Raw genomic sequence first — 12718 nt, 5'->3', positions numbered from 1 at the left:
ATTTTCGGATGTTACTATTTGAGATCTGACAATTACGTAGGTACCATGTGTTTCACTTGAAATTCAAAAATTTTTTAGGTTGTATAATACAAAAGCGCCCAATGTTTTTCAGAATTTCTTGTCAATAAAAACATGATTAAAAATGTCTTACTCCAATCAACCTGTGTATGAAGAGAAGGGTTTTTAGGAACATGTAACACAGATTTAGTGGAATTATTTTTAAAAATGGATTGTTTTTTGTTTTTTTTAAATAATATTCTTACAATCTGAAATACAAAAATAAAGGCATTTTTTAGAATCACACTGTTGTGAAAAAACAAGCAGTTCATTATTTAAAAAATAAAAATAATTTAATTATTGGGATAGGTACTCGAAGAGTGATAAATAATTTCAATAACAAACAAATATTTTTTTTTATTTGAATTTTAACTTTAACTTAATATATGAGAGTATTTTTGTTAAAATTCAATTTTATTTCGAAAAATTTTGTAATTTATTAAAATAGAATTTTTAAATAAATTATTTAAACATTTATTATAAATTATTGTGAACTTTTTCACATTTGCAATATTATATATTTTCCAAATTTGAAAAGACCCAAAAATAGGTTCTCAAAAATACCATGAATGAAAATAGTGACCTTGTACTTAATTGTTTTTGTAGTGAGATGAAGAGGCAAATGTGGCTGAAATTTGCATTGCTCTTGGGTAAAGTTTAAGATTCAAAACTATGTTTGTTGTTGAAATGTTTATGACTATTCGAGAACACAGGTGAAAAAATTTGGCTATTTCTGAAAAGAAAAAGAAAAAAAAAGAAAAAGAAAAAGAAAAAAAAAGAAAAAGAAAAAAAGAAAGAAAAAGAAAAAAAGAAAAAGAAAAAAAAGAAAAAGGAAAAAGAAAAAAAGGAAAAAGAAATGAAAAAGAAAAAGAAAAGAAAAAGAAAAAAGAAAAAGAAAAAAGAAAAAGAATAAAAAGAAAAAGAAAAAAAAGAAAAAGGAAAAAAAGAAAAAGGAAAAAAAGAAAAAGGAAAAAAAGAAAAAAGAAAAAGAAAAAGAAAAAGGAAAAAAGAAAAAGGAAAAAAAGAGAAACGAGTGAGATGCTTTTTTATGCTGAGTTGATTCTAAAGAAATCCCCAAAATAAAAATCTCTTTGACCAAGTGAGTCTTTCCTCCTTATTTCACCATTCCTTGCTCATCGAAAAGTGCTTGCCATCTATAACCGAATAGCGTTTGCTTTTCTAGACATTTTCTATCAAGACAAGGTATTCGGCTAAAACATCTGACTCCTCCGTTAACAAAAGATTTAAGTGGTCTTCATGATCCTCAGGTAAAATATCCCTAAAATCATCTAGAATTTTCTTTTCTTGTTTAAGCCGTTCTTTTGTAGTGGCATCCTTTTCTAAAAAATAAAAGAAAAAGGCAAAAAGTTCAATAATATTAAATATAGACAACAAAATTGTAATAGTAAGATTACTAGAAATAGCACCTCATGGTGTTCAAGAGAAATTAACAAAAATATAAAAAATAGCACTATTTTTTGAGGGAGGTGGGGCTGAAGGGTATACAAGTGATAAGATCAGAGATGTTAAAAGTTTGAAATAAAACTGTTTTTCAATAGTCAAGTGTCAATCTTCTTTAATATAAATCTCACCTGTCTGTTTAAATGTATGTATGTCTGCCTAAAACTTTTGACAGAGGTGACGGATTTTCACGAGATCGGTATTGTTTTGAAGCTCAACCCTTCAGACGACAAATATCGAAAAATTGGCTGAAAACATTAATTCCTTCACCCTCAACTGGGCAGTTTTCTACAAGGAGGGTCGTTTTTTTAGCATCGCGATTTTTGCAAGTCATCATATCGGTTGGAATGACTTTACTTAATTTCAACGTTCCGAACTTCTGGTCGCATTATGGACTAGTGGTAAGACGTCAGATTTTTTTTCACTTTCTCCTTCCGCCTTTACGTCACAGGTCTGCCTGCCTACTACCACTTTTTTTTTTTGCTCCACACACACCTCCAAACCTGGGTAATGCCAGGCACCCAGGCTAGTTTTAAATAAAAACAAAAATGAAAATTCTAAAGATATGTCCATTTAATCTGTATGGTCATTGACAAACATGCTATTGAAAAACATAAGCATATCAGACCAATGAAAATGCTGTAATGCTTTTTCAAACTTAAGCATGACAGACCTATGAAAATGCTATCGGAAACTTAAGTATGAAAATGCTAAGCAGAACATAGCAAGCAAGATTAGAGATAAGTGTAAAAAAAATAATGTTAAAATCGGAAATCTCCACATGAAGTTAAAATTAACCAGAAAGAGAAAATTCCATTAAAAGTTAAAATATTAGTATTGGGGCAACATGTCAGGATGCGAAGTGTGAAGGAAAACATGGTGAAGTGGATAGAAAAGTCTTTCTCATTGTCCAGTGAACCAATAGGATTTAGTCACCTTTTTTTGAGATTTGTCTTTTTTCACCAAAAAGCAGCAATAGAAATATATAAATTGACAATGCTGTTAAAGACTAAAACACAAAAGAAAATGTCACCATCAAACAAGAACATTTATTGTTATACATTATTAGAACTGCTAAGGCAGAGAGGAAGACAGCTGCTGTTATCATCACAACAACCATAGTAAAAGAAAGCAAACACCATAGCAATGATGGCTACTGCCACCACTGCTCAGAGACATCACCACTCATTGAGATAACTATTAATGATAGACAAACCACGGTTTCTCTCAAGGAAGAATCAAGGGGCAATCCGTGAGGATTAAAGAATTATCCAAGTAATGTTATATTAACAGACCAACAAACTGACTTTTTATAAAGATGTTTGGGTAAATCTTATTTCAGAATTTAGATTTAATCTTAATGAATACAACTGAGTGCTCTTGAGATCTGAGAGGAAATAGAAAATACTAAGTTTGAATTGTTTCTAAAGAAATGTTTGTTCATTACTCAGCTAAGACAATCTCCAGTTTTTGTAATGATGACGCAGATGATATCGATTTGGCTGTTTTGTTTTATGGCATATCAACTCTTCGGGTTATTTAATGTCGAATGCAGTTATTTTGAAAATAGTATTCATGTTGCATCCAGTTATTTTGTAGAAGGCTTTTATTCTTCAAGCTCTTTGTATCTTCCATTGCTAGTTTGTAGTGTTTGGTTTGGTTGTTTTATATTAGATTTTATCATTTTTGTTCCCTGCCTTGCAGAACATGAATGAGTTTTGCAATGGGAGAGGGAAAAGGGTTACAGTTAGTGTTGGGGTGATTAATTGGAATCGGAAATCAAAAAAAAAAAAAAAAAAAAAAAAAAAAAATCGAAAAATTTGGGGGAATCGGAATCAGTATCGGAAAAATTGGTGCCTATTTTCCAATGCCAAAACGATTCTTTTAATTGTATTTTTTTTATTTAATTTTGTTTAAAGCAAAATATTCCATTGCTGATAATAATGATAAAATAATAAATATTTATTGATTTTAAAATAAAAGTAAAGCTAAAATCGATAGATCATCCTCCACAAGTCTATTTTGGCGTTTAGGAAAATATCTGCATATTTAACAGGTGTTTTTTTTTGTACAGAAATCAGAGAAAATAGCAAGTCTATAGTTAAATATTTAGAGATTTATGAAGAATCAGAATTGGTAATAGTATTTGAATCGGGAATTTAGTACAGAATCGGTAATTGTATTGGAATCGTCCCATCACTAATTACAGTATTAATGTTTGGTATAATTTAAGTTAGGAAACCAGTCAGGAAGTGAGGGAGATAGAAAGAGAAAGGAGAAATGGGAAAAAGGAAAGGGGGGGTAGTTTTGCAGAACATAATTAAGTTTTGCAAAAGTAAAAAAACAAAAAGCATCAATGTTAGGTGCATTTCGTCTCAGGAAGCTAACATCTTCAGACAGCCTGATCTGGTAGCACCGGGACAATATCGAGTTCTTAATTATTTTCTATGAAGAGAATGATATAATGGATGTGATGTGTGATGGGAGTCTTAAAGACACACTTATATCTGATGATCGCAGAGGAAGATTAAATGTGGACAGTTTATAAAGATGTGAGAAGATCAGGAGATTTCATTGGTATGTCCATATTGAAATGGATAAGAGTTGTTAGGTTAGTAGATGTAGAACAGTTGAGATTGCAGGTTCAGTTCGTAGGAGACGGCTAAGGAAAATATGTGAGGAAGTGATAAAAGTGTGCTTGAGATAAAGAGGTATGAATAATGATTTGACCAGTTAGTTTGAAAATCAATTCCTAAAAGCTGTCTAATCAATGTAAAATAGATGTTTTCAGGATTGAGATCAGAAGAATGAACCAACCACATAAGATGTTAAACTTCACTCAAATCTTCTTTATGCCATTCTGTAACAACTTTAGTCATGTGAACTGATGCATTATAAGCCTGAAAGATTGCCCCTCTCCCCTACAAAAACAGTTCTGCAACCATAAGATACATTTGGTAAGATAAAATGCTTTAGTATAATTTTCACTATTAATTCTGTGGAGAACGGAAACCATTGGGTTAGTTGTTTCTAAAATCTTTCTCTCTATTCAGCATTTTCAAGCAGGCAGTCCTAATCAAATGTTTCTTTTGGCAATCTTTACATGCATATTCAGCGGTAGTCAGAAATCAGATGACAAATTATTCTTATGAGAAAATTAACATTCTTTCATTGCTCTATAGACCAATTCTGGATGTTTTTATTCCACGTTTCAAGATGATTTTTTTTACATTTTTGTGATTTTAGTGATTTTTTTTTTGTAGCAAAATCATGACATGCAGGTTTTAATTGTTATTTTAGAACAAAATCTATATATCTATATATATATATAAAAGTGAACGTGTCTGTCTGTCTGTGTACATTTCCCTACGCAATAATTCTGCAAATTTTTAGTCTACAGACTCGAAATTTGATATACAGGGTACTGAGATTTGGGAAAATTGATGTGATCGGTTTTTGACCAGAAATTTCGCTGTTAAGGGGTCAAAGTGCAACGATTTGACCTTTGAGAACTCTATCAAACTCCTCCGACAATTTGGGGTCTAAACAGTTTACATTTTAGATATAGGTTCCTTGGACATGGATCTGACTTAATAACTCGAGTTGAGCCCAAAACAATATATTTTAAGGAGTCATATTAGGGGTCAAAGTAAAATAAAAAATTTATCGTTTTTGTTTTTGTTTTGTTTTTGCTTAGCATATACCTCTAAATACCCGCAAACGCCGGGCTGAAATGCTAGTACATCTATAAAAGTGAACGTGTGTGTCTGTACATTTCCCTACCAAACTACTCTGTACATTTTCAGTCTACAGACTCGAGATTTTACATAAGGGGTATTGAGATTTGGGGAAATCTTTTTAATTGGTTTTTGGCCAGAAATTTAGCTTTCAAGGGGTCAAAGTTCAACGATTTGACCTTTGAAAACTCTACCGAACTCCTCTGCCAATTTTGGGTCTAAACACTTGAAATTTTAAATGTAGGTTTCTTGGACATGGGTTAAACTTTTTGATTTGATTTGAACCAAAAAAAATAAATGTTAAGGGGTCAAAATTGGAGTCAAAGTTAAAAAAAAATGTGACCTCTGCAATCTCTACCAAATTACTCAGCCTATTTCTGGTCTAAACATTTGAAATTTTACATAACGTGTATTCAGACATGCGGCAAGCATTTTAATCAGTTTTGGGGCAAAAATTTTGCTGCCAAAAGGTCAAAGTTGAAAGAGTTGACCTTTATGGATTCTATCAAACTCCTCCACCAATTTTGGATCTAAATACTTGAAATTTTAGATGTAGGTAACTTGGACATGGGTCAAACTTTTTTTGATTTGAAACCAAAACAATAAATGTTAAGGAATCAAAGTTAAAAAAAAAAAAAATTTACCTCTGCGGTCTCTACCAAATTACTCGGACAATTTTTGGTCTAAACATTTGAAATTTTACATAAAGGGTATTCATACATAGGGCAAGTTATGAACAGTACATAGAGCCTGAGCAAAGCTGGCAGACTGAACTGTTAATCATTAATAAACTAGGACAGGATCTAGAAATAATGGTACCTAAGTGATGACTCCACACTACCAAAAGCTCCCAAATTGGGTCACATCACTGGATGAATATTAGTGGATGAGAATATTGTATGTGTCACATGTTAGCAGAAAAATGCTATCAAATTCATACAAAAGCAAATATTAATTACTATATTTGAATACTGTACATTATTGCATCCATTAAAAATACCCAGGTTTCATCCATCTGATCATTTTAGGAAAAATTCCAAGATAAAATTGTCGATCTCCATTAGCATAACCAGTTGGTGAAAAATACCTAAAATAGAAGTACAATGTCTATATTTCCATTTTGGACAGATTTTACAATCTTGTTCATGCTGAAGGAGACTAACAACAAGATCTGGTTATTGTCAGCATATACAGTAATATATAGTATTCAAATTTAATGAGTAAAATTTATATATATATATATATATATATATATATATATATATATATATATATATAGAGAGAGAGAGAGAGAGAGAGAGAGAGAGAGAGAATAAACATCTTGATATTGAAAATTTGAATAAATTTTCAAAAAACTTTATAAACCTGTAAAGAAGGTATATAAAATTTTAATTATTCCACACAGCAAGGAGTACAAATAAAACAAGAAAAACCTTATTCCATGGAGTTTCAAAGAGAGCAATTCTTCTCATCAGAGGGAAGAGGTTTGCAAAATATACAATAAATTTTGCAGGTTAATGCATCACAAGAAACAAATAATATGAAGTTTATCATATTTGCATGAAAAAAGTCATTTAACTGTTTTTAGACAGTTTATGGTGATTCAAACAGATAGGGAAACTAAGAAACGAGAGAAAAGGAGAAAAAGAATCCAATGGGAAAGATGGAAAATTCCAGAACAGGAAATATATATATATATATATATATATATATATATATATAGGAAGGGACGACTTTTATGATTCATGATTAAAAGTAAATTTGTATATATATAAATATAAATATATTCCTTTAATCTTCTCTCCAAAAAGGGGGAAAAAGGGGGAACAGGAGAGGAAAGAAGGAGAAATGAGGAGTCAGCTGACCGGTTTCGACCCTCGTTTCTCAAAGCTGTATCGAGGGAATTTTTAAAACAAAGAATGAAAAAGCGATTAAAATTGTGTTTTATTCAATTTACGGGGAGAAAAAAAAAGTGGGAAAACAATTAAAATAAAACAGCGTTATGGTCGAATACCCTAGAGATTAATCACGTTCAAACCCAGGAGGCATTCCCTCTACTTGCAAAGGGAAGGTTTTCTAAGTCGAATGTGAATAGTCTCCAAGATCTTAAGGTGATATAGTGAATGAGCACGACTAAAAATAGAAAAAGAGTCTGTGCTAAAGTTCGCTGCACAAGACGGGGTTTTAAGTAAATGATCAGTAATTGAGGACCCGTATGAGTTAGTAACAATGTCCGTTGCCCGGTAGGTTCCATTCCTAATTTTACTGGGTACATATTGTTGGATTCTTCCATCTAATCTTAATGTCGTTCAACCCAAGTAGTTAGCACCGCAACCACATTCAAAATTGTAAATAACGTTACTATTATGGTGGGGGGAGGGAGGGGGTAGAACACAACATGCACATTGGCAGCAAAATAACATCCATGAACTGCTGAACTTATTTGTTTGGCAAATTTCTCACTTACTGTACCCAACCAAGGCAAACGAAGATAAATTGGCTATTTGGCTACTATATTCTCTTTAATTCGAGAGAATTCAGCCAATTTCTTTTGAATAACTGACCTAATCACATCTAGTGGGTACCTGTTTTTGGATAAAGTATCCGTAATTGTTTCCAATTCCTCATCTAATTTTAACTTGGAACAAATCATAAGGGCACGATGTGTTAGGGTCCAAATTAGATTTATCTTACGTTTTTTAGGGCAAAATGAATCCCAACGAGTGTACAAACCTGTAAATGTTGGTTTGCGGCATATAGATGTATGGTAACTAGATGGCATTTTTGTTAGTAATACATCAAGGAAAGCTATGGATGAATTGCACTCTCCCTCATAAGTGTACTTTAACGCGGGATGCATTCCATTGAGTAAGGAGAAAAAGGTGTTTGCTTCCATTTGGTTATTAAATAACCGAATGTGCTGGATGTGCTGAAGAGTGTGGTGATCCCCTGGTGCAATCAAGTAGCGGCTGGCTGGCCATGGGTGTGGCAGCAGGACTCAGCGCCAGCCCACAACTCTAAAGAGACCCAGGCTTGACTTCAGAAGGAGTGCTACAACTTTGTACCCTTCTCTTACTGCAAAGAAGAACTTGCTGGACTACTTTGTTTGGTCATTCGTCGAGAACATCACAAACATGACTTCCCACAACACAAAAGTCAGCCTGATCGCTGCCATCTGCTGAGTATTTGCTGAGCTTCCACCAGTGCTTGTGGAAAAGTCATGCTCCCAGTTTCGGACCTGTATCAAGGTGGTGATTGAGGCTGAAGGTGGCTACATTGAATAGATGTCAACTCTACTACATAATCAAGTTACCTGAATTGATTTTTTTCAATAAAAATATTTACAATAAGCTGTAGTGATGTTTTCTTTAGGGCGACAAATTTATCATTCCACCCTGTATACAAGGGGTGTACAATAAGTAATGCCCCTGACCCATTTCCAGTTGTCTGATCTAGCTGAAATTTTGCATGTGCAATGATTTATATCTCTACGGGTTATGTGGCAGATTACAGCTCTGAACTAATTGTGGTTTCTGTTTTACAGGTGTTTGAACTGAGTCAGGTGTGAAATGGAGCCTGTTGAATGTCGAGCAGTGACCTGGTTTTTGTATTTGAAAGGACGCATGACACAGGAGACTTTAATGAAATGAAAGAAACTTATGGTGATAATGCCCCATCATATGACCTTGTAAAATGCTGGCATCGTGAATTCAAACATGGCCGGAAGTCTGTGGAAACAGCTCCCAGACCTGGTAGCCCCCCCCCCCTTCTGCCATTGATAAGGCATCTGTCCGTCAAGTTGAGGCTGCCATTTCGGAAGATTGGCGTATTACTATTCGCCAAATAGCCCAAGATATCAAGATTAGTACAGGGTCTGTGGAAACTATCATTCATGACCATTTGCATATGCATAAGGTGTCTGCCAGATGGATTCTCAGGTTGCTCACACCATTCCAGAAGCGAGAACGCGTCGAGTGCTCGAGGATGAATTTGGAGATGTGCCAAGAAGATGAGGCAAAGTTTTTCAAAAGACTGATTACACAGGATGAAACTTGGGTCCATCACTATGATCCAGAGACCAAAACCCAGTCAATGCAGTGGAAGCACTTGGAATCACCACCTCCAAAGAAGGCAAGAGTGCAGCCCTCTGCTCACAGTCTTCTGGGACCAGGACGGAGTAGTGATGACAGATTTTCTGGCAAAGGGTACCACAATTACAGGAGCCTATTATGCTTCACTTTTGAGGAAATTAAGGGAAGCTATCAAAATCAAGAGGCGGGGCAAGATCAGCAAAGGTACCCTCCTCCTGCAGGACAACGCTCCGGTCCACAACTTGCATGTCACCAGATCAGAAGCACGGGCATGTGGTTATGAAATGGGTCAGGGGCATTACTTATTGCACGCCCCTCGTATATATATATATAAAAAGGGGAAAAAAAATGTTAAAATTGAACAAACCTAATGCGGGTGAATTGACAGGAGAAGTCAAGTCTGGCGGCAAAACACCATCATATTTATCAAGCAAATCAAGGGCTTTGAAGACATCGTTCTCTGAACTGCGCAAAGCTTCTTGTGCAAATTGAACATTATAGCCAAGACCAGTTATCTAAACAAAACAAAAAACATGTTAATCCTCATCAAAAGTAGCACGTAGCATTAGATAAATCAATTTCTATTTCCAAAATATATCAAACCAATCATTTCTTATTGAAATTTTTTTATCAATAGATTCTTTCAACATTACAAAAATTTTGATGTGTGGTGAGAGTGGGCCAAAATATAAAAGCAAATCTTGCATTTTCAAATGAAAGATAATCTATAATATAAATCTCACCTGTCTGTTTAAATGTATATATGTATATCGACAGAGGTGATGGATTTTCACGAGATCTGTATCATTTTGAAGCTCGACCCTTTGGACGACAAATATCAAAAAATTGGCTAAAAACATTAATTCCTTCACCCTCACCTGGGCATTTTTCTACAGGGAGGAGGTCGCTTTTTTCACTGATATTTTCGAAAGTCATCCCCTCTTTTTGATTGACTAGTCTTAATTTAAACATTCATCACTTCTGGTTTGGCAAAGATGTTATGTTTTTTTTTTTCACATCCTTTTCCTCCTTCACGGTACTGCCTACTACTATTTTTTTTTCTCAACACACACCTTGAAACACCCAGGCAATGCCAGGCACCCAGCCTAGTTTTTATATAAGAATAAAATTTGATGAAAGAGCACATCACCCGAGACAAGCCACTTCCTCCTAAGAAAGAGTTCCACACTTGCCAGTGGACCTTTAATATATGATCCCACTATATTATGTTCCAATGAGTCACGGGTAAATAAACATTCACTTGAGTAGTTAGGCTGTATTCTCTATGATATAAGCGTTGTTTAAATTTTAAAATTAATTACATAAGTTATGTTTTAAAGCCAAATGCAAAAATTTGTAAAATAGACAAACATCTATTTGTTTAAAATTAATAATTTCAATGAATTCACTTGAGTATTTTGAAATAAGAAAACTTTCCAAGGCATAAAGTAAAAATCCTAAATTTCTAATTAAAAAAATCTATATTTTGGACAATATATATATATATATATATATATATGGCATAATTCATGTTGACACAGTGGTTCCCGATATATCACTAAAGTTAAACAACATTGAGCTTGGTCAGTACTAAAATGGATGACCATTTGTGAATTTCAGGGGCTGTATGTGCTCTCTACTTATTTTGGCATTTTCTCCAGTTATCTAGCACTGCTGCTTGTGACTGGACTCAAGCAGTGCCGGTTCATGAGAGGTGTGGTTAGGAATTGTGCAACTCTTGCCTCAAAATTACATGTGCAACTCCTCTTATATGGCGTATCCATTGTTTCTTGTGACTGAATGGAAGCATCGACTTTAGACAAGTACACATATTCTTTAATAAATGTGTATGTTAAAAAAAACATTCATTCAAACACAAAACAATTATTTTATTTATTAACAAAAACAAATTTTTGTTAATAAATATTTATGTTAAATAAAAATTCATTTTAAAATAAAAAAAACATACCTAAAATATAAAATTTCCATTTAAAACAATAGAGATACACATTTTCTTTAATAAGTATGTAAGCTAAAAAATATGTGAATGAGAGTATTTGGAAAACAGAAAACATTCCATGACATTTCTTTTATTTGATTTATACTAGTCGACCTGTGTTCCAGCATTGCTTGGGAAATTAGATTAACTCAAGAAATTCGATGCCCAAACCATAAATGAATGTTAATATTAATAATAATAATAAGACTAACATTATGTTATGGTGACTGGGTAAAATAATCTACCTTATTAATTTGTTGCCTGAATTTTACAGATTGTTTTCCAAATATTTATTTATTTTATGGTTGTTGCAGATTTTTGTTATATTTTCATCTTTATTTTGCAAATGAAAATTAATGGCTTTCAGCGAAAAAAAACAAAAAAACTCATTGAATCCTAATAACTAATCATGTCCTAGTGGTAACTACTCTCTCTCCTTCATTTGGATGATCTTTTTGGGGGGCATTTAGACTTAAGGTTAGTGGTAAGGTTAAGAGAGATTATATTTTGTCATGTAAGAAACAAATAATAAAATCAAACAATGAAATTGAAATATACTACAAAGTAAATATCGTAAGAATGTCATATTCAATATAGAACTTATGTGGCCAAATCCTAAAACAAATAAATTATTTACATATAATTTAATTATAAAAATACAGAAGTATTACAGATAGAATGACAGATAAAAAACCTCACTGGTATCATATAATAACCACTCCCCCAAAAACAGAGATTCTTCTTTGGTTTTAGTTGATTGCATGTGAAAACGTTGAAAATGTTTGAGATCAATAAAAGGAAAAGAAATTGTTTTAGAATCTTTTACTACCACTACTTGTCTCTGCAATCCACCTTATTGATGATGATGATGATGATGATGATGATGATGACAACAATCATAATAATAGGATTAATTATTATATATTCATGTATACATTTATTATAGTACTTATATACTGTGACTACTAAAACAATTTATCATATAGGATTTATATACTGCAACTACTAAACAATGACAATAGAAAATGCTATTACTACTAAAAATAAAAATATAATAAAAATCAAAGTAATGATCGTTTTGAATAAGTGTGAGAAGTTCAGAAAGAAATCGTTTATTAGTTTAAGTCAAATGTTTGTCCATGACATAAAATATTAATGATTTACGAGTAGTCAGGAAAACAAATATTGGAAGTGAACATGCTTTAAATGTGTACAAATGTTGAAATAATTAGTAGAAAAAAAAAAACAATATACTCTTTTGATAAAAAGTAAACAGTTGCCTCAATCTAGAAGGATTTCTCCATAAGTGACCAAGCAGATGGATGAAATATCCTATCAAAAGAAATGCTGCTGTTTAATGTAAATTCTGTTAT

General features: G+C 32.8%; 1 protein-coding gene across 1 annotated transcript in view; it reads right to left on the bottom strand.

Annotated features, from left to right (window-relative positions):
- Nucleotides 1-1085: 1085 nt before the first annotated feature.
- The window catches only part of LOC145248061 (NEDD8 ultimate buster 1-like), a 65128-nt gene continuing 53495 nt past the window's right edge, over nucleotides 1086-12718 (bottom strand). The window contains exons 16-17 of the mRNA XM_080109822.1: nucleotides 9714-9861; nucleotides 1086-1397 (exon numbers count right to left, since the gene is read on the bottom strand). Coding sequence (XP_079965948.1) covers nucleotides 1237-1397; nucleotides 9714-9861 — 309 coding nt within the window. The 3' untranslated portion in view covers nucleotides 1086-1236. The remainder of the gene's footprint in view (nucleotides 1398-9713; nucleotides 9862-12718) is intronic.

The sequence above is a fragment of the Euprymna scolopes genome, chromosome 26 (genome assembly GCF_053919585.1).
Source record: "Euprymna scolopes isolate OS-2025 chromosome 26, ASM5391958v1, whole genome shotgun sequence".
NCBI lineage: Eukaryota > Metazoa > Mollusca > Cephalopoda > Sepiida > Sepiolidae > Euprymna > Euprymna scolopes.
Note: the sequence above shows the minus strand (reverse complement) of the source record. Positions and strands in the feature narration are given on the sequence as shown.